At 34.0% G+C, this 24,169-nt stretch overlaps 1 protein-coding gene across 1 annotated transcript in view; it reads right to left on the bottom strand.

Annotated features, from left to right (window-relative positions):
- LOC145688936 (uncharacterized) overlaps nt 1–24,169 on the bottom strand; it is a 355,842-nt gene that overhangs the window by 203,056 nt on the left and 128,617 nt on the right. Inside the window, exons 8-9 of the mRNA XM_081763102.1 lie at nt 23,040–23,328; nt 16,495–16,548 (exon numbers count right to left, since the gene is read on the bottom strand). Coding sequence (XP_081619228.1) covers nt 16,495–16,548; nt 23,040–23,328 — 343 coding nt within the window. The remainder of the gene's footprint in view (nt 1–16,494; nt 16,549–23,039; nt 23,329–24,169) is intronic.

Here is a 24,169-nt window from a genome sequence, read left to right as displayed (position 1 = left end):
TTAACACGTTTGGGCACTTGTTTGAAGCGTTTCGGTTAAGAGACTTCGCTTCCATTATCTTTTCCTTCTCCGGTGTGTCTGTGATAATTCTTGAGCTGGTTTTTAAATTGGCCCTTCGATGGCTTGGTCTATAATCTTCAATACTAGGATGTGGTCTTATCAATTCAGGGGTCCCTCTTACGCCAACAGATGTAGATGTGGAAGGTTTTCCAATATCAGTGCTTTTCTGTGGTAGACCTTCCGGGTGTGACATTTCTCGATGATCGTCGGATTCATTGTGAATGATTTCAGATGAAGATTTTTGTGTTTCAGCTCGATTTTCCAAGCAATTCTTCTCATTATTGTTAGCCCCTGGAATTTCAACTGACACAAATTCATTATCTTGAAAAATATTTGAGTTCAAGAGCAAAATTCCCGTTACTTTAAAGCCACTTAACATGTTCTTTGGAGTAAATGCCAATTCATACGCCGTACCCGCTAGATCATAAATAGTTACAAGATTCCCTGCATTAGAGGAACAATTCATCCAGTCTGTTTCTCCTTTGTAATAAAAGGTCTTGAGAGGACCAAAACGAGTTGCATCCAATGGCTGTACATTATGCGATGTATGGGGTGGTAGTGTTAAAATTATTACACCTGCTTTTCTTTCTCTGTCTATGAGACGTAATGAAATATGAGTATTGTGATTGTCTACTATTAAGAGATGTAGTCGATTGCTAGAAGGTTTTGCATATGTGAGTGAATATTTGATTAGGGATAAAATCGTGTCCTATTAAGCTTCCATTGTATTTTGAACAAATACATGTTATATTTGTCTTCCTGATATTCCTTATGAACTTTTACGACCGTTACAATATGGGTTTTGCATTGGCATGTATTTTGTATTTTTTAACAGTTAAGTTTTACTTAAATGTCATTACCGCAACGTGTCCTCACTAACAAGTTGTATAAATACATAACTGTGTCACTTTCCAATATTTTTTATTTTAAATAATCGACGCATTCAAGAGAATATACATTGCTCCTCATTACTCCGGTGAATAAAATATTCCACCTTTAATTCTATTTATTTTGTTTGTAAAATCTCAGTCTCCAGCTTAGTATGTCATTACCGCAGAAAGTTGAAAATTGAATTATTTAGCAACTTGGGACTGGCAACATTGAAGAAGTAACAATTGAAGAACAATTTGACATGATAGTTTTGTGTGATGTACGCGACAGTTCATGTGTAATGTATATTACTGAAGATTTATTGTGCTTCAAACTTCTATGTTTGGGTGAGTATTTTTATTCAACATCATTACCACAACGTGTGTTTTGTTTTAAGGATTTTTTTAATCATAAAACTTTTTACGAAGTTACATTATGCTGTAATGCATTATATTTGTCCAACTTACCTCATGGCCGTCATTTAACAATGAACAATGACAATAGCGATTTATTGTGGCTTTGTCATTACCGTAACCGACATTACCGCAACAAATATTTCTGTTGCGGTAATGATATAGAAGTGCGATAATGGCTATTGAAGTACATAAACGTGTTTCTACTGTATAGCATAATTATTTCTATTATGTTTCTTTTTAATAAAATATACAAATTATGCAGATCACATCTTTATTCTAGAGGGAAGCAAACTACTACGATTTATGCTATTTAAACTGCCAATTACGGTGTTTATGAATTAACTGGGAATTTGACAGCAAGTTCTAGATTCAGTGACGGTACCAAAATTAAATAGGAATTGGGGAAGATACAAAAATTTCTTTCGAAAGTAGAGAGCCTAACATCTGTAATATATCAACCAGAAAACAATAAAAATATTGTCTTATTGATTTTATCTGTAGGGCAACTTGAGTCTTAACACCTTCTTAGAGGCTTAAGCCCCACCTAGCTCCATCTTCTGCTATCACAGTGTAATGTTACATTTGAAACGTTTCATTCATATTAGGTGGTAGATTAAATAAGTTTTTTTTTTTTAAAATTAGAATTTTGCTGTTTAGTTTTAATTAATATTCTTTCTTATGTAAGGTTATTTTTCTCACAGGCTTGCTGTACTATGCCACGTCAAGCATTGGCTGTTAAAAGGAGAGCTTTTCGTTATAGAGCAAAATTAAAGGAAGATTCAATAAAATGGCAAAAGTACTTGAAGATGGAAAGAGAAAGATACAAAGAAAGGATCAGTAAGAAGAAGCTGAAACCTGTAAACGAGAGAAGCCCAAGAGAGGAAAAGTGAAAACGAAAACAGTGGAGAGAGGACCAAAGAAGGAAAAGAAGCAAAGACAAATGTTTATCAAATATTATCAGAGAAACTCCACAAGCATCTCCTCCGTCATCGGAATGAACGTAAGTTATATAGCCTATGATAGAAAAAATATAGGTAATAACTTAGCATTGCCTACTGCCCTTTAGCTTTTCTTGTTCTGTTGTCGTTTAGTGATTTTGGTCGTTTTCTTTTGGAAGGGCAGAAAGAACAAGACATGGGAACAACACCGAGTTTATATGCAACTTTAGGTAAGGTAACGAATGGAAATGGCATTCTATCTGGTGTAAAGGGATGGAAAACCATTAACCTTCTCCTGAAAACAAGTTCCAGGGTGGTGAGTACCCGAGCAATTAAGACTTCATCGCTACCCATCACGAAAATAAAGTAGATGTTTATAACACGCCTGATAAGATAATGACCATTAAAAAATATTATATTTGAGTTGTTCAATATATTCATAGACCATAACTCAGAATTTACAATAATTGAAGACTCGCTGAAGAAAACAATGTAAGTGTTACCTTGAAATTGCTTCACTTATTTTTTTATACGTTTATGCCTTAGATACAGAAAGATCATATGCGAAGACGAAAAGGTTAGCGGAGGACCGTGGAGCATGGAAGCTTCTCAGCTGCGGCAAGTGACCTGCCAATAAAGGCAGAATACCTATGATGATGATGATGATGCCTTAGATTTTCATACACATCTTCACTTTCTTATATGCTAGATTGTATTTCTAAGAAATGGTATTTTCTATTTTGTGACAATTGAGCACAATTTACTGTCTTTTGTCTCTACTGCTACAACAAATATTATTTTGGCACTTAAATTTTTATCTACAGTGAGTCTTTATTATGTAATAGCCACAAAAAGACATGCAATATTCTTATAGTTCACTGATTCTCATTTTTGAAAAAGAAAAACTGATGACAGGAAAGTATATTTTAAGGTAAACGAAGTGAGAAATTAAATTTGTTCTATGTACATTATTTAGATCATAACTGCAATTTCGCTCCTTTTTTCCAGGGTCAAGTGCTTGCAGGGAACACGCGGAAGACAACATGTGAGGAGAGAAAGATCCACTGCATATAAAAGAATTAAAGAATTGGAGAAAAACAGAAGGTGCAGAAGAGAAAAGCTGGAAGGTACAAGAACCGTATGAACGAACAATAATGAAGAAAAAAAAAGTATCACCTTAGACCTCGGAAAGGAACTAGAATATCATGTCTTCAGGTCACCGTGAGAGGGAACTAACACCGATAATGGAAGATGCGACAACAGTTGAAGAATAACTGAGCTCAACACTTAATGGCTCTTTATGCATAGTCATGTACACTCAGGTCCAAAATTATTGTTGCATGTCTATAAATATGTTGTTGTAGGAATATAATTTGATAACGAATTCCGCCCGGTATTTCTTACAATGTTAGTATGTGTATAATCGGCAAAGACATGTATGTGGCAAATTTCATATCAAAATAACAGTAAATACGAACAATAAAATGAAAATAAAATTTTCTTGTCCATTTACCAACCTTTTGTTTTACTCATTCTAATTTTCGTATTTATAATTCTTTTCCTATAAAATTTACCACTAGTATACATTTCACGATTACACACATAGTGTCAGTATTAAAAGTATCCTGCAAAATCATTATCAAATTAGGTTTATATTCTTACAAGAAGACAGTTATAGATATACGACAATCATTTGGGACATGAGTGTACATGGACAAATCATATTTACGTACAGTAAAAAAACGATGGACAATATAATTACGAAGTTCAGTGCATAAAGTCTGTTGGCAAAAATAGATTATTTTGACTTCCAAAGCCTGATATTTTGTGGTATGAAAGAGATGATATTGTAGGTTTCTACATATCTGAACCTTGGCATGTAAGCAGAATAAGAGGACATGTTCAAATTGATCCAATTCTGTGGAAAGTCTTTTGTTAGTATTAGAATTTGTAGTGTACATCAACTGTTGGATTGTTGTATATTTATGTTTGTCATCATTGCATAGCATTATGCCATTACCACAACATTGTGTCATTACCATAACACTGACGTCATTCCCACAACGGACCAATAATATGTAGTTAATATGTAAAGTAAACAGGTATCAGCTACAGCAAGGTTCTAAACGTAAACAACTAACGCATATTTTTGGTATTACGCAATAATTGTACTAAATTGTTACTTAATTTTATGATACATAGATATTTTGGTGTTACGTTTGTGTTCCATTACCGTACTTGAACAGTTATCAGTATTAAATTAGTATTTTTATTTTGTTTTCACTAAAATTGTTTATATTACTGTTCAATATACTACAAAAGATCTAGCAACTATGAGAAATAAAAGAAAAGTGCACTACATCAATTATGGTGAAGAACAATGTAAATGTGAAGGTAATTTTAAAAAAATGCAAGTACTTCTAAAAAATAAATAATTTCTCTGAAATAGGTCGTATTCCAGCGCTGTCCTATACTGACAGGTAGCCTATCGTAAAACTATGTACTATTGTCTGATGTATCTTTGCTTGAAGAAATAGTTTTTTTAAAACCATGACGTCATTTTTCCCCTAATCTAATATCGGCCCATGTAAGGAAATGTTCAAGCCATTGAATAAACACTTCTTCATTTGACCAACCATTGTGAGTTGCCACACCATATGAACCAACAGAAGCCCCTCTAAGCATCGTATCGTTAAAACGTACCCTAGGGAACACAAAAAGGGAGAAATGCTATTGCCGACACCGTTAACTGAAGCAATCATAGTAATGTTGCTACCTCTTAGTGATAGATTCAATCTGTTTCACACCCTTTGGAGCAAATGCTTTTGGTGGATTGTCACAGTAGATAAACCTGTCTCATCTGCATTCCAGATTTCATGTGGGTCAAACTAGTGCTTTTTAAGAGCTTCTGTGTAATTTCCAAAAAACTCCGCAACCACAGTTGAGTTAAATCCCAAAGTGCGTGATAGACTTGTTGCTTCAGGCTTTCTCAACGATACATTGGTACGGCGTCTTCTAAAGGTGCTCAGCCATCCTTCTCCAGCCATTTTATCTGTTTCCCACATGGGAACAGTCTTATTGTTTCACACGGCAAATTCGTAAGCTAACTGTCTTATTCCTACTTTTATCAAACCATGTTTCAGTAGAGCTGCTTCTATGAGGCAATTCACTAGTTGCGTAATTCACTACTCTTCTTCGGAAAAAACTTTATGTACGTCGTAATTGGGACTTTAATGAAATTGTGTTAGAGTATTTAAATTTACGTACATAACGAGCAACAGCAGACTTCGAAACTTTAAGTGCAGCATGCCTCACAGATGCTCCATGAGACAACACTTCTTGAACAGCAGCTTCCATACATTATTTTGTTCGAATTGTTCCTTTTAATACTTAATATTGTGAAATGAACCATATATTTATAGTCATGCATGCAATATGCGCTGAGTCAAGAAGCGATACGCCGCTTGCATGAAATTTCAGAACCACCATATTGATAATGTTTCTTTACTATGCTGTAAAGGATTAGAGACATACTATGACACGCATGGGTTTGGTAAACTTACTCGATTTGAAGGTATATATGCATGAACCCTATGTTCCTTTACGTAAAGAGTATAGTATTATTTCTAGGATAATGTGTTAGGCTCTCTTTGTAATTATGTTTTGAGCTTGCTAAAACCGCTCATTGTTAAATGGTTTATTAGTTGATTTCAGGAAGTGTTTGTATGCTACGGCGAACGTTTCCGGATCCCTTTGTAAAATTTATAGTATTTTTATTTTCTCCCCCAATCTCGCAAATGTAATATCACTAGTGTTACTTACTTCACAAAATATAGCTGAGCGCGCGAAGGGGTTAGAAGCCCTGCAAGGTCTCGTTGTTTTCTACCTTTATCACAATTTAGACAAAAACAAGGTAGGCCTACTCCGATCTGGACCCATGAAATGAGTTGGGGAGATTCTAAATGCCATCCCAAAATGTATGTAACATGTAAGAGTATCGGAACAAATAGAAGCTGATACGTGCATTTCTGTCAGGAATCTTCGATTGAAGTGTGAATGTTGTAGAACGCTCGCCACTTTTATGTTAGATTGATTACTTTCTGTAACAAAGGTCAATTCACATACTATTAACGCGAGGGAGCGATAGCGGGTGGAGGCGAATTAGTAGCTCTGCATGCACGATGTTATGTATATTTATTACAAGTCAATGGAGAGGTAGCCAGTGTTCTTGGATTTTGCAGATTGAAGTAGTAATTCCAGTAATGCTGTTACATCCTGTAGAAGGATATAGTTGCCTGACCCACATTAGTTTATCCTGAGGCTACAAAGAAGACGTATACGTCCATACAAATCATGCCACGATACGAAAGTACTTCCGTGGTGTGCAAGTTTTTGGGAGAGTTGTTGGCCCCCTTCTCCATTGAGTTGTAATAAAGATAGAAAACAACATACATTGACGGGGTACTATCTCGCCTTCACTCCCTAACACTCGCTCGACAATTTGGTATTAGGTATTGAGCTGTAGTACAGATATTCTCAAACCTGCCTACTAACTTGTATTCATATTCATTTTTATTTCGTGCGTATGAATAAGACTCGTCAGGGTATAAAAATACATAAACATACATAGTTCTAACATATACATACGAATTAATTAAAATACTACGCTACGACTACTATATCAAGGAAACACAAAAATTAGACATTTTAACTACTACCAATAATCAAATTTATTTACACACCTATGAATTCATTCATGGAATAAAAGCTGTCCTGTAATAGGTAGGTTTTCAATAATCGCTTAAATTCTCCTATTTCTTCTGTCTTTCGAAGATACAGAGGCAGCTTATTATATAGTATGACACCCATATACGTTGGATTTCCTTCGTATAATTTAGTGCAGTGCTGTTTGCTGGGGATTTTATCCTTACGCCTGGTATCGTATTTATGGGTTACTGGTTCCTTAAATACCTCAATGTTGGTTTTAACAAACAGTAACATACGTAATACATATACCGAGGGTAAAGGCAATATTTCAAGTTCCTTAAATATTGGCCTACACGAGTTGTTTATTTTGGCCCCAGCCATAGTTCTTAGGACCCTTTTTTGAATAACGAACAACATATTACTTTTTTGGAAGTTTCCACAGAAGATTATACCATATTAAAGTAAAGACTGAAAGAGTCCGAAATACAAGTTACGAATCGAATCTATTTTTAAAACATGTTTGATTGATTTTAATGCATAGAGCATTTTATTGAGCTTTTGTGCTAGTGAAAATATGTGTGCTTCCCAGGAAAGATTGTGGTTTAGCCAAAGTCCCAGAAATTTAGTTGAGTTTGAATACATTATTTTTTGATTATTTAGTATTATATCAGTTTCTAGGCAATGCTTATTTTAGAACCTTCCCAGACGCTTTTCTCTTCCCCATGTCTAATATAATATAGACCAGTAGCACACGGATAACATTGACCAGTTAAAGAGAGTGAATTAATAGGATAGTATTGATATTTCCTCAATAGGATAGCGTTGATTAGGTTTAGAATGCGGTTACTCACGTACCTTGCTGAATATACGTATTGTTTATGTATTCGTGTTATTATTATTCTTGATTTTTTGAGACGTTTGAGTTCGTTTTTTTTAACTTTACGTTTGCTTGCATGCTTGTATTGTGTCAACTGTATGTTGCTTGATATTAATAATAAGGGAACATTTTTTATGAATATATTCTTTGTTTAAAATATAAATTTTAACATGGAAGTGTATTAAATGAAATGAAATTTCTAGTGTAACGTTTCACAATTACGCACCGAGGCTAAGGGGGAGGGTGATGATGAGTAATGAATGAAATATTGAAATGGAAAAAAAAAAAGTGGAATTGGGAAGAGTGTGCCTTCACGTCCTCGTATTATTTATAATATTTAGGATATGATGTTTAATTGTATTTTTCGAAGTTTACGAGTAGAAATGGAAGCAGGATGCATTATGTAAAATTGCCTTGACACAACTTTTTTTTAGCTTTTTTATTTTTTGACTTGGAGTTAGTTCTTTGATTTTATTATTTGTGTTTATTTTGCTTTTAGGTTTACGAGTATTCCTTTAGAATCAACATTAAATAATCATAATCGTACTAAATAAACAATATTTAAAAGAAATGGTTGTTTACAGGGGGCATGACGTCTTCGGAATTTTGCCCAAAAGTTTACAGTAAAAACTACAGAGAGAAGCGGATTACGTTAGTTTCTTTTAGAATTACTTGTTTTGAATGACATGAAAAAAGGGGTCGCGGTGACTCAGTGGAGAGGGTTCACCTCTGGTGCGTGGGAACCCTAGTTCGATCACAGCTCGTGCCAAGTGGGCTTTGCGGTGAACAAAGACTGTGTGCGTGGGATTTCTAGGGTTATCCCGTTTTCACGCACATTCTTCATTCCACGATTTCATTCATCTATCATCTTCACCGTCTCCCTTATCCTTCGTGCATAAACTTGGAACGTTAAACTAAATATTTCCTTTCATGAAAAAATGTGGCAAACAATGAAGTCAATCTAGTATACCTTTAGAGCTGCATTAAATAACGTAAAATAATCAAAGATTGTTGTTTTTGTCTGAATTTTTTCTACCTACTTCAAAAACCGTAGATCGAGATGTAGCTCAAGCTGGTGAACTAAAAGTGTAGAACAGAGATGGCAGTACTGATATTAAAAACAAATATCAACGTACTTCAAGTATAGTGAAAGTTTGTGTCTTTTTTGAAGTACTAATACTGCTAGCGTACGAGGTCTTCAGATATACCCACACCAACAACTAACCTTCGCGTTATCTATATTCGCATTCAACTCACGGTGTGAGGACTAATTGGATACATACCTAAAAAAAACTATAGATAGATAGATAATAGGTACATTATACTTGGATTTCCGGACTGGTCTGAACAAATTTTTGATTTTGATGTGAGATTAAAATTTACAAAATTACATTGTAATCTTGCTACTATGAGTTTTCGCTAAATGCTTCATCAGACTTGTTTACAATTAAATTTTATTAAGTTGTAAGAATTCTATACTGATGTGAATTAGATTCCAGTTATTTGTTGACAACAGATTTTGTGGAGAGGAAGCTCCAACTCCCAAGTAGTTGGATTTTTTTAAAATACATTTCCTTCTTCTTCCAGTTTTTCACAAGCAAAAATTATATGGTCTATTGAACCAATATCCTTTTTGCACCAACGTAAGTTAGTTTCAATTTTGTTTGTTTCATATAATTGGATGGATGATGTTAGTGTGGTATTGAATAGTAATCAATAAGTAAAATTATTTGATATCTTGTTCACTTATGTATGATGTTCCATGGTTTAGATTTATTTATATCCATAATATTCCAGTAATATAGGCCTGGTCCTTGTCTATTAGTTCATTTCAAATCATACAATACTACATACATGAACAGTGATACATCCATTGCCGAATACTTTAGTCAATATCAACGGTGTTTGTCCACCACGAAGCCCAATTCGTGTTGGCTGGGATCGAACTGAGCATCCAACACACCAGAGGTGAACTCTGTACCACTTAGCCACCGCGGCCCTTCCAAGGAAAATGCTGATTTGTTTGGGAGCAAACTATCTTTTTCTTGCTTGTTTAAAAGGCAGTGATTTTACCCAGTATGGAATCACTGTAAAAAAAAAAAAAAAAAAAAAAGTAAGGTTTTGTTCTCCAGAGTAACAAAAGGAATAACTAACTTTCTTGCCATTGTGGCAAGCGGTTGTGGGCATTTGTGGCAACTGTGGCCTATAAGCCCGTCTCATGTTAGAGGAATGCCGTCTTTCGACGATCACATAAACTGGAAAAAGAAATTGAGAATGAAGGCTTAAAACTATATATTGTTATTATGCCGACATTTGCCTCAGTTAGTAGACCTGGAAAGAAATTATGTAGTACCCTTCCTGGTGTCTATAAGTTAGGTGCGTGATGTCTATAATAACACCATACCATTTGTCAGATATGGAAACCCGTGATTTTCATCATTCGTATAATAAAAGTTCCTTCGATTCAGTTAAAGAAAAATATGATCCTGTAATAATCAATGGTAATAACATTTACTGTTTATACTCGTTCTACAACGAAGGTCAATATATATTTTTTTTTCACTTGGATGCTGATTTTTGTCATACATGCCCCAATGAAGAGATATTGTTCTATTCGAGATGGGCAGAAGAAAGTCCAAAATTAGAAAGTATTTTTAAGAGTACCACATACACAGCTCCTGAAACAGTGGAACTAGTGCAAGCTTTGGAATTCATAAATGTAGAAAAAGGTAACTCATTTTTATTTCCTTCATAGTTGGAAATGCACGTTAATGAAAGTAAAATTATATTAACCAGACGATATTGCGTATGAAAATAAAATTATATTAACCAGAGTAAATTTTGTCGAACTAAGTAAATGTAAATTTCTGGAGTGCTAGTTTCGTATATTCACAAGTTAAACCAATTATGATTTCTCTTCATCCTGTCTGGTTTCCTATTTGGATTAAGTTACAATGTGCTAAGATGCAGTTAACTACAATTCCATAATACTTTCTAAATTGTATATGTACTGTACAGGGTGGAATAAAAAGTATTTTAGCGTCTAAAGTAATCTTTATTGTCGTGTCCGACGTGGAAATGGAGAAATGGGGATTGCCATTGATCATCCACCAAGGCGGAAACAGACTGATACTATGTATGTGATGAGCACCCCCTTGCTATCTACAGCCACTGACCGACAAAATATTGACCGCTCCCTCTTGGTGTGATGATTTATTGACACCACAATTTCCACGTTAGAACTGGAGTGGTGATATATTGGGATTTTAAGAGCCTTTTTGACTGACCCTGTATATTCGACATCGTTAATTATTTCTCTGATCCTGTGGTTCAACGTTATCGTAGTAATTTTATTTTTTATCTGCATCAGTTATCTACATTCTGCAAAACACAGACAATTGCCTCAAAAAAGTTTAAAATAAATCATATAAGCAAAACGAAAAAAAAATAAATCATGGAAATTAACTTCTGCGTTACACACCCATAACAACTTGGAAAAATCTTTCATAGGCGATTAGAATTTTTTTAATAACGTAAGATCTGGTATTTATGAAACCCCTTGTAACTATTTGCACGTTACATTTAGATGATAAGCATTCGTCATGTGTTACGATCATGGACATGGTAGGAATGCAATTAAGGGTCTTCAAAACCCGCGAAATTAACTACAGTTAATTTTACAGTTTTCTGTAATATTTTTAACATACCGGTAAATAAAGTAGCTGAAAGTATAAAAGCACAGCGCACTAGAGAATATTGTTTTGTATGTGATAACGTTATGACAACTCACCTATCTCTTTCCGCCGTGTAGCTGTTTATAAACCCGCAAATAAATGCAATATCTATTAATATCTGCCATGCGAAAGCAGATAGATGAGTCGTGATAACGGCACTACCTGCAAAATAGTATTTTGTAGTTCACTGTGTTCTTGGTTTTTGATTAATGTTATTTGTTTTGAAGATATTACAGAACATTTTGAATTACCGTTATATCTCGAGAGCTTGAATAAAAGTTGTAGAGTTCCTGAGAGAAAATATTTTTTTGCCAGAGAAATGGAAGGATTTTGGAAGAAGGATTGTTTGTACCGTTAGTGTGTGTTCAAGAATATTTTCCATACATGGGTTCAATAGATCACTCAATGGGCTAATATTTAGTAATTTTTAGAAGTATCTTGCATACACAGTTTTAATTCCGTACGTCTGTACATTCTTTAGAGCGTCTCAACATAACCCACCTGACCCTATGAATTATGTTTCCTACTTTACGAATATGTTCTCGCTGATATGAAAACAAATTATAGATTGTGATGTTTTTTGAAAGAAAGCAGTAGATGTAATTAATCAGTGGACTGATTGTGAGGCAATTTGCAGCTTTTGAAATCAGCATACATATTTCTAGTAACACAAATCTTTATACGGTCTTGGGATTATCAGACTTAGGACATTGATTGGATCTACATGAAATTATATAAGTACAAATGCTTATCTATAGCTTAATACTCACTGCACACTCTATAAAAGAACATTTTCGGGGGACAACTACACCACTATCAGCTTGAAAAGCATGAAAAATTTGAAATAACGGTAAAAAATCATGCGGAAGGTTAAAAGGATAAAAAGGGATTAAAACAACTGCGCTGCTTCATGTTACAGAACACATAGATAGGCTGTGTTCTGTAACCTGGAGTAGTGCACTTTTTAAAAATCCCTTTTTATAATTTCCATATGATTTTAAGTTATACAACCTTTCTCAGATTTTTAAAGCTAATAATGGAAAGTTGTTCACTGGAAATATTACTTACATTCTTATAGAAATTGCTTGCAACATAACTGTTTTCTTTGTGTTTGTCATTGTGACATAAAATTAATCAATATTTTCTTAAAGATATTAAATTATATACGTTTGACGTATAGTATATGTTAAGTTGGTATTTAATTTATATGAAGTAAGTAATAGGAGCGTGTGGATGATTGAAATCCTTATGAGTGTATAATGTCCTGTAAGAAGAATGCGAAAATGCGAAAAAATTTAATATGATGTAAAATGTTTCCTTAATATAATTATCAATGCATTTTTTATCTACAACTTGACTAACATATTATGCACATTAAGATATATGACTGCTATCTGCAATTTCACGCTGATTTTAATAACATTCATATTTTTATAATTTCAGGAAAGTTCAGATCTCCTTTCAGATCTTGAAAGACACAATTTGAAATGATAAGATTAGGAGGTACTGTGCAGCCCTTAGCAATTGTAGTTGCGTCTAATCCGTTGGAGCCAGAACATTTTTATGTGAGCATAGTAGGAAATATCTACAGAGTGGAAAGTGTACTCACGGCCATAGATATATGCTTCAAATCATTTCACGTATTGAATGCAAAATACCCAAAGGAGAATGAGCAGGCGTGGACTTTTATACAACATCATATGTACGGAATAGAAACAGTGTGGTATAAGAGGTTCACAGCTGTAGTAGCCTCATTTCCACGTTAAGGACCTTGGAGAACTAAGTACTTCACTAAGGTGACGTGACATGTTTCGTCCGGGTAAATATCGGTACAAGCTAATAGTAATAACGAAACGGGTGGGTGGACGATAATGCACTTTTGTAAGTGCGTATTGCTACAGAAACTGCATTGATACAGAAACTGCTACAGAAACTATATTGTCATTATGGCAGCCATTTTGGATTCCGCTGTATTGGATATCTCATATTTTTTAGAATGGAAAGCGGTATGTATGACATATTAAATCGGGCTACAATTGTCCCAACATCTTGAATCGGAAGTTATTTTTGATCTATCGTCTTTCGCCTACGAGTTGGTTTGATCTAGGTTTGTTAATTGATTCTACTAGTCAAAAGTATTGAGAGAGGCCAGTAATAACGAAATGCGTGGACGGAGGTGGTATACCTGACATACTAAGTTTGGATAGAATTTCCGCAAATAAAAATCTGTACCATATTTTTCTATTGCGATTCATTTATAAGATACGTTTGACATTCAATCTAATAGATTCAAGTATCAAACTTAGAATAACTTAGCTGTTAGACGAAAAACGAAACGGTAAAATTAAGTTCAGATTCTTGTTTTCGGTAAAATTCTAACCTAATTTAATGTCACATATATTCCTTTCCATTAAAAATATTATGTGATATCCAATATGGCGGAATCCAAAATGGCTGCCACGATGAAAACACCCCTCTTTCAATGCAGTTTTTGTAGCAATACGCACTTGTATCATTGGTTTACCTCCATCCGTCCGTTTCGGTATTACTGGCCTGTACCGATACTTTTGACTAAGCCTGTATAATTATCCATTGTGAACTGTTATCCATTGTGTTCAACATTTAACTATCTTTTTTTTATTTGTGACGCGAGTAAAGAATCCTAATATAAATTGTATAAACTATTTACTTTTATATTCTTCTTTAGTATGGCAGTTTTTAAAAATTACAGGCAGTACATTTTCTCGCTGTGAAATGATTTTTTTGGACAGTGCTATAATTGGAAAGTACATTATATTTTACTAATTTATAACATATTTTTGTTATAAAATATGTAACTACATGTGCTATAACTCCTTACTAGTATTAAATGTTTGATATTTCTTTGTGATAATACATATGCCATTTACTGGCTGTAAGTGAATGTCTGACAGTTAAAAGTACTTCAGAAAAAAGCCCTAATAACCATAGGTCTGGAAATATTAATTTCCGAGATAGAAGCGTTTTAAAGGTTGTGGAGGCACTTTATTTTGGTGCTACATCTGAAGAAAATTTACGGGAAAACGAAAATCACACTAGAACTTAGTTTCAGCATTGCATAGAAACTAAGGGAAGTAATTTTGTCTTATGAAATATTCCTAAATACGGTTCTCCGGAGTCGCTAAAGAGGGAACATTTGCTTAGAGACATCTTCACGTTTAAACCGCGTTTCCTAAAGATCTCGTTTAGGGTGTTCTATATGACAACAAATTGTTCTCCTTAAATCTTCACAATGTTGAAACAAGTTTCAGTGTAAGTACCATTACTCTGCAAATGTTCTGGGAGATGGCGGGTCTCGATCAACTTTCCAACACCTCTATGAAATTAAGCTTTTCTGGACCTATGTTCATAATTTTTTAGAGGTCTGTACAACGGTATTCTTAGAAGTCAAGCATATATTTACAAACGAAGATTAATGTATTTCGGTAAAGCATTATGAACGGGTAGTGTAATGTTTTACAGTGTGAGTAATTGGTATTTGTATATAATACAATAATGTTGTTTGATGTACTTGATCACACTATGCTACATTGTATAGCTTGTATGCAGTATATTATTGGAATATATAATGTTTTCTTAAATATGTTATCTATTTTTCCTTATTGGTACATCTCTCTGTTTGTATAAATATTCTGCACAATAGTGAATGTTCTCTAATACGAAACCGTGAAAAGTCTCTTGCGTAGTGGTTTTTACATAACTGATTGATTGATTGATTTTGAGTTTTAGAATCCCTTTTGATAGCGAGGATGTATGAGACGTGAACCTGAAACTTAACGTGTTATCCGAGCCACATGAGCTCCTGGAGTTGTTCACATAAGATCAAGACGAAATTTTATTTTGTATTTTCCACAGGTATAAGTGATTTTCTAGATACAGACGTGGAAAAGTTGAGCGAGTGAATTCCACTTTCCATTTTTTTAATGGCTGCATCCATTCTCTATGGAATACTTTATAATCCCATGTACAACTATATTGTTATGTGTACTACATGGCTAACTGGATGTTTATGAAAACCTGAAAACCATGTTACCTTGTTTCTCATATCTGTATAAGACAAATGTTCATTTAGAAACGCTGTAAAATGAACTTTTGTCTTATTAGGATGTGAGGAACACGGAAAGACTTTCTGCTAGTCATATAATTAGTACCGATAGCAATATATGTTTGGTACATGGGACTATACGGTATAATTTCTACAACAATGCAATATGTTCATGCAACTAGAAAAACAGCTATATTTTATGTTTTTAACAACTATACGTATAGTTGTCCCTATATTGACTATATTTTATGGTTCAAGCAACCATATACTGGTTCTCTTTCTTTTTAGTGTAAACGTATATGTGGCATGATTATATTTGTAAAAGGATAAAGCATAAACATTGATTTTTAAGATGATGAACCGCAATATATTTTCCTATCATGTTTGTTGAATGCCACTTTACACCTGTATTGAGGTTGTATTCAACATTTCTATAAGCTCTTATAAGGTACTACAGATATTTAATTGCTCAGTTCTATGATTAGATAACCAACACCACCATATCTGATAAAATAAAATAGAAATAACAGGTAATATGGTACCTAATTGTCAATTCTGCTACAACAGATGTCTTATAGCTCCAGTGATTTTCTTATGTGAAACCTTGTTCCGTACATTTCTCCTCAATTCATTATATAGTCCATAGATTGCACACGTAACCATTTTGAACGTCAAAGCAAAGATTTAAGTGAAAACATAAGAAAATCACATGTTCACATATATGTTGTGACATCAAATATATATAAAGTTAAAAACTCACATAAAATTTGTTAAATTAAACTTAGTGCTGTAAAACTATACAACATACCTCGTTGACGAGCAATACATATATGTCCTTGAATATCACATGGCTCGTATTTTCCTATAATGTAAATAATATATAATATAACAAAATATCAAGAACAAGCATGATAAAATAACCTACGTTAAAACACAAAGGTTGATCCATTTCCACCTAAACAGTTGTGTATAATAACAACATTATACGGTAAGGATTCCCACATCATAACATGAGCACATGTTTATAGACGGCAGGTGCTAACATTTATAAACAAGTACAACGTTTATACACTAAACAGGAAGATACAAAGATCAACACGATGGGAACCAAAAAACCGCGAAAAGAGGGCCTATAAAAGAGTAATCTTTGACGAAGAGTCATCCGTTGCCCACTGATCGCGAACCAACAACAGATCTGAAGGTCGCTCTACCTAGAATAACATCCCTGGAGGCTGCTTTGAAGCAAGGAGATTCCTCTACAAAAAACATACATCACGAGGCTGCCATGAGCCGAGGAGGTTACCTAGGATCATAACTTGGAGTACCTACAAGACACCCCAGTGGCTGCATGAGCGAAGGGGTTCTCGTATGGAACGTTGCTTCCTTCACCTTTCGTCATAAGGGAAATTTTGATATATTAACTTTGTAAAACACGAAGACTGTTTCGTACTTTTACAAATTCTTGGTCCATTATCGTCTCTACCTACATAACATATTACAATACGCACACACGAGTCACACTCTCAGCTATCGTGTAGCAGAGAGAATGTGTTGTAGATAAGGCATTGCTGCTAAAGAGATTGCTTTTGTGAACGATACTTTATTCCAAGTAATTTTTAGCATTCAACTCTCGGTAGAACAACATTTGAGCATTTTTTATCGATAGGACACTCTTGTATTATATTTAAAAGTTTATTACACATGTCTACACAGCACAGTCCACATCCAAAATAAATCAAATATAAGCGACCGCGGTGACTCAGTGGTAGATATCTGATGCATGGTCCTTTGTTCGATCCCAGCTCGGGCCAAGTGAGATTTTTGGTGGACAAACACCGTGTGCGTAAGTTTTCCCCCGGTTCTCCCACTTTTCATTCCATCATTTCAGTCGTTTTTCATAATCCCCGTCTCCTTTAGCCTAGCTGCCATAAAACTCAATGATACCATTTAATTTTCTCATTTCCAAATCAAATCCGGAAAAGGCATCAATGAAACATACAGGACTAATTCACAAGATCTTGGGTATGAGCCCTGTGCAAATTCACTACTAGAGAGTGTTATGGCTTAAGATTTCTGGTAGTCCAATCACCAATGAATTGTTTGACCATCACAAATTAAACTGTCACCAAAGCAAACTTGCATCAAATAATACCACGGTGTATGGCGGAGCAAAAGTACAAGGCAGATAGCTGTATAAGCGGCGCCTAGGTGACAACTGCTTGAAAATTGTTGTGATAATAGATGAAGACTTAATCTATCTAAGTAACTGGAAAAGCTTGTGACATAATTTGTCACAAACTACATCATTGTAAATTTGTGAGTGAATGAATACAGAATTTCTCAATAGGTTGCAGGGTTATCACTAGCTTTTGCTGAAAAAGAAAAGCAAGATATTTGGAAAATCATTTTTCGTTAAAAAGAAAGGCTACTTGCTATTAAGTATTTGTCATATCTCTAATTTACACTGACGGAATAGCAGCACCATATGAAGACGATACGATAAAGCTATAAGACAGAGATAAACTAGTGCTGGCATTCTACTGACGCATGGCAGATAAAGGTACCCATGCTATTCGGAAAAAATATATGTACGTTAAGAATCCAGACTCCAGTCCGTGGATTGCTTTGTTAATAAGCTTATCGAACGATGTATTTTATATCGCGTTGTTCGCTTGAAATATCTCTGAAAAACTTCAAATTGGAAGTGCGACAATATACTGCGATTGCAGCAACAGAAATTGTGATGATGTGGAATGTTTTATACCGGTAGTGATCATATCGACTATGAATAGTGATGGAGGAAATGGAGTATAGCAAGAAACAATATTATTTTCTTCTCATGAAAACAGATCAGCCTCTGTATCTTTAATTCTTTCTCGTCCTAAAATATAACATTTAATAGAAGATATGTCTATACATTATTAATGTTTATTATATATAACACATTTAAAAATGATTTATTTATACTAGTTGATGAATATTCACCTCAATTTAGGGAAAGAAATGAAAAATGGATCTTTCTAACGATACCGTAAGATTATTTACCAACATCGGATCCAACTACATGTCTAACAACAGTGGTCCAATAACCACTACTTTGTATCAACGTTAGGTTTGCTCTCTTATATAAAGAGTTAACAATGGATAGGACGAGTAAAAGTGAATTCATAATGTCCAGTTGATAGTACTTGATAACAAGGGTATATAAGTTACTCTCGACTCAATTCATCTCCTAGTCACATAATATTCTGTTTTCGTCTAACAGAAAAATGTGCTCAATATTAAATAAATGGATAGTTGCTTTACAACTTCTCACATTTGAAGTTAAGAAATGGAATTAAAATAAGTTATGTTTTTATATAATATCAAAAAAATAAATAAAAGTATGCAACAGCTCAGTAAATCCTCCAGCTATGTCTTACATTATTTAATGATATGGTCATGTTACTAAGAAACGGTTTCTTCTAAAATACGAATTTCTTATAAAATACGAACTAAATTATAAGGTACTTTCGGGAAACTCCGCCAGAAGAAAACCTTACAGAAGTAACCTACTCCTTGTAGATTATTTAAAAATTACTTATGTCATTTGTAAAGATTATTAATTATAATTAAAAAGATGTTTATTTTATTTCACTGCGAGGCGTGTTCCCTATGCCTTCTGCCTTCTGGTTATTCCACTCCCTTGACTTCTGCGCAAAACTCTTTACTGCTTCAAAATATGTTTTATTTACAGTCAGATTTGCCTGAGTTTGAGAGTAATAAATAGGTCTTACAGCTCTTGTGATGTATAACCGTAGTTGTCGCACAATATATATTATTTTACGTCACAATAACTAATGTAAAACAGTTTGTATTCCTGAGTTGTTGGAAGTTTAATTTATCATTAATAATAATAATAATAATAATAATAATAATAATAATAATAATAATAATAATAATAATAATAATAAAGCAATAATAGAATTATAATAACAACTACCTAACAAATGAAATTGGAAATATGAAATTGATTGACACGAGGAAACTCGAATCCGGGTCTGCCACTTGGCAATTTCATACGATACCTCTTCACTACAAATCATATATGTAAAGCTGATAAATTAAACTTGGTTACTAAGTGTTAAACTAAAACCTCTTCTGACAGTAACCTATTGTCTGCCACACAACTATTAACACCAGTAATTCAGGTATTAACATGAACACTTCAACATAATCGTAGTTACTTTTATTTTTATATTTTATATTGTGTTTTTAATATTTACCTCTATCATATAATCACCCTATATCGGGAGTTTTCTTCTCATCCCACGTCAATAACAAATTAACGTTCCTTTTTCATCAACTACGCACATGTTACATAAGAACGGAATCAACAAGTAAAGTAAGTTTCAATTGTTTTCTAAAACAAATTCAACATTTCTTCTCCCTGGCAACATATACTTTTTTCTTGAAATCCTTTTTACCTAGTTTACTACAACATTTCAACTTCATTTTTTTAAAAAAAGAACTGAACCGTTAAACTTTTTCTCGTTAGCAGTCTTCTTTATTTTGCCTCTTTGACGATATCTAGAACATTGTGGTCCATAGTCCAACCTAGAGTTATCCACAAAAGATAACTGATGTTCCTCTTGAAATATAGCGTCGGATGGTTCTTGAAGCATCCCCATTTTTGTAATTCCTTTGTTCTTAGTTTGTCTTTTAGCATCGACCTTCCTTGTTGAGTTGGTAACGAACTTTCAATCTTTTGTTTTCATATATCTCCGAACTTCTTGTCTTCTTTTCTTTCTAATCCATCGCTAGGTTCAACTCTGGACAGAAGTTTCCTCGTTTCAACTATGTGACTGCTTCCCTTATCCTTATTCTGTGTGGTATCCATTAGTTATTCTTCATCTTCATCAGATAAAACCGCTTTCCCTCTCGAGTCCTTCCATGTATTTGATTTGTTTCTTCCTTTTCAATTGGATTCTTTTAGCTTTTGTATTTTCCTTCGTTACTAGATAGTTATGACTTGGCGTTTTTACTGTACTATTTTCTTGTTGCAACTTGCCCTTGTAATCATACCTTCCAATTTCCCCTGACTGATACCTTCCTGGAAATAATTGTTGTGATCTGAAGAATTGTAACCAATCACAACCCACTATGTTGCACTCTAAATATTCTTCACAAATCCGGAGATCAACTGGATATTCCTTTCCATTAACCGACAGTGCCACCGAAGTTTTACCCAACGAAAACATGAAACGATCTTCAATCTTCATGATTGTTCTGTTGATTGGTACAAAGGTACAATTATTCAGATACTTGTCTTAAGTTGAGATTGATATCACAGAGTAACTGGCTTCTGTATCCGTTAAAACAGGTAACTCAATTCCATTGCACGTGACCATCTCTAGTATATCTTCAATTTCGAGTTCCTCGTTAAATCTAGCCTGATGATTCCCAATATCAATAGTTTCTTCCTCATTTCTTTCATCTAATTCCGGTTCCAATACACTACTCATGTATCCTATTCTCGTCACCAATTTGTTAAACTAAAATAACTTCCGAAGTGACCTAATGTCTACCATTCAACTACTAACACCAGTAATTCAGGTACTAACATGAACACTACAACATAATAGTAATTACTTTCATTTTTTAAAATTTTATATTGTATTTTTAACTTTTACCGCTATTATATAATACCCTATATCGGGGATTTTCTTCTGATCCCACGTCAAAAATAAATAAACTTTTCTTTTCCATCAACTATACGTACAACGGAATCAACATCAATTGTTTTTAAAAATAAATTAATAATTGTTTCTTCTTCCTTGCAACATATATGCTTTCCTTAAATCCCTTTTATCTATTTCACTATACTAAGTACATACGTTTGCTAAGTATATTTTATTTTAAAATGCCTCGAACTTTGATCCTAACTGATCTTGCAACAACTTAATTACAAAGAAACGTAAACCGTGATTTGTGTAAGTTGTGGGACTAACATTAAAATCTCAGCCTAAACTTCACGAATAATTCGAGACGTTCACTCATTGATCTGTTTAAACTATTTCTCGGAAGATCTGTTTAAACTATTTCTCAATTGAAGAAGTAAATGTTGAGTAACTCAACTAATGATCGTCTCTTCTTACAGCCTTAGTTGTGGACTATCCCTTCATGAATGGTTTCCAACTAACATTTTTTTGGTGAAACATTAAGTAAATGGTCGTCGTAGATAAGTGCTTATTGCATCAGATATTTGTCCCGATGGTCTGGATTCGAATCCCTAAAAGCTTGAAGTATTACCATATTTTAATTTCAATAATTCAAGATCTTCTTCTGTGGAGAAAAAAATATATATTCATATGACAAGAGTGATCGAGAATTAGAGAAAGTCGTAAGTAGAGACTAAGATTTACAAACCTAATTTATTTTCTTAAATTCTCAAAATTTCAGCTAACTTCAACAATTTTCTAGCTTACGTATGACAAGTTTTTCTCTTTCGTCTCAGAAATAGAATGTAATGAAATAAAACATTATGAAAATAGTAAATTATGTCGTTGATATATGGCACTCATCGTACAAGACGCTTCAAACAATAAAGATTTATCTTAAAGTGGAAATTTTTCCCTGCATCAATTCAAGAGCAAAAGCTTGTATCGTTTTCCGTATGCTTACCAACAGTTGTCTTCTGGTTGAAATGTTACGTTTATGTTGGGTTGTGTCTGTCAAAGTGTTTTCGATCCCATCAAAAGTACAGGACAGGACCTAATGGAGTTGTAACAGACACTGTGAATTTACTTTTGCTAGTAACTCTATAAAGACAAATTTATGAAATATGGGAATATCAAGAACTTAGATAATACTTACATCTGAATTCCTAATAGTGTTTTTCAATACTATAGGACAGTTATCAATTTATAGTAGGCGGCCACCAAAAGCCAAGAATCAGGGCAGGAACGCAACAAGTGAACCCTCACGATAGTGCAAGGGTTGCGTTCGTAGGAAGCAGGCGCGTCAGCGATGTTGCATATAAACATAAATGAAGATAGTGTAAAAACACTTCATATGGCATAAAAGCACATACTCTTATGCATGGCAGAGCTTTACATCACTTCTACCATTACTTTGTAAGTGGCCTTCACATAGCGTGTCACTTTATCCTGGGTTCCTCATGAAATGTGATGTACAGTATAGTATAGAGCAGAATTTATTTGTTTAATGTGAAAGCCATTTAATAAGAAATTTATCTTCTAACCTTATGATTTTTTTCTAATTTACATAAACTTAAACCAATCAATATTTTTGTTTTATAAGTGTGCTTTAGAACACGGGGAAAATGTTTACATTGTTTTATTAAGTACATACCGTGATACTGAAAAATGAGAGGCGAACACTGACATTTTTCCATTAGCTGCTGATATTCACATTGAAGTCTGCATGAATACTGACTGTAGAACGGACTTACATCCAGTAATTTCTCAAGTCGAAAGTAGCACTTTCGTTGTTTTGGTGATAGTTTTCTTATGCGTGGAGAGCTCACTGTTTGCGTCATGATCACTTGATACGCCACAACATTTGCGCCATTCTTTCCGCGTTGATACACAATTTTATTCAGACTGTTTTGCGGGTAATCGTATGGAGAATTCACAAATACCTAAAAACAGAAAGAGAAATTCTAAAATGGTGACTTTTCCTGTTTTCTACTTTTCATAAGTAATACCCAAAATATTTCATTTATTTCCTTTTCTGCGTTACCACCATATTTTTTAATTTAATTTTGTTACATGTTCGCTGTTACTTATATTAGTTCATGTTTAATATATGCTAAATTAGATAAACTGTTCTTCTAAATATAGAACATATATTTTCTAGTATAAGTGTTGTTCATTGCACGGATAAAATGAAATCTAATGATTATGTAGCCGAAAATTTGCATTGTAGAAACTGACACCTTTCAGCATTTAGAAGCAGGAAATAAGATAAAAACTGAAAGTAGGGGTCCCGGCGTTCATACCCGTGGGATAATTTTGGCCGTGGGAATGTTCCCACGGGGCTTAAAACCGTGTAAACTAGTATGTTGCTATATGATCATGCTCTTGGACGCCTACCAGATGTAGAAACAATATTAAACATGCCTCTTTCGTGTTCTTGTCGTGTATTGGCTAGTTATTTGAACCACCAAACCCCCACCGCTCCTGCCAAGAGTATAAGTGGAAAGTATGTGTTTGTTTAGATCATTCCGTTAACAACTGTTGTAAAGGAAGAAACGTCAAATTAAAGATGACAACGTCAATGAATTTATTAGATAAGCTTAATATGCCATCAACGGTACCCTTTACGAAAATGCGTGATTTAGAGATTGGCGTACCATTTCGTATTGTAAACTGTGAGATAATTACAACGATATATGATAGGAAGGCATGTGAAACATTTGTAGGAGGCGAAAAAGTAATTTTACCAGGACGCTGTACTGAAAAATTGGAAACAGATAATTG

The sequence above is a fragment of the Thermobia domestica genome, chromosome 7, assembly GCF_964235325.1.
Source record: "Thermobia domestica chromosome 7, izTheDome1.hap1.1, whole genome shotgun sequence".
Taxonomy (NCBI): domain Eukaryota; kingdom Metazoa; phylum Arthropoda; class Insecta; order Zygentoma; family Lepismatidae; genus Thermobia; species Thermobia domestica.
The sequence above is the reverse complement of the archived record's forward strand: the minus strand, read 5'-3'. Positions and strand labels throughout refer to the sequence as shown.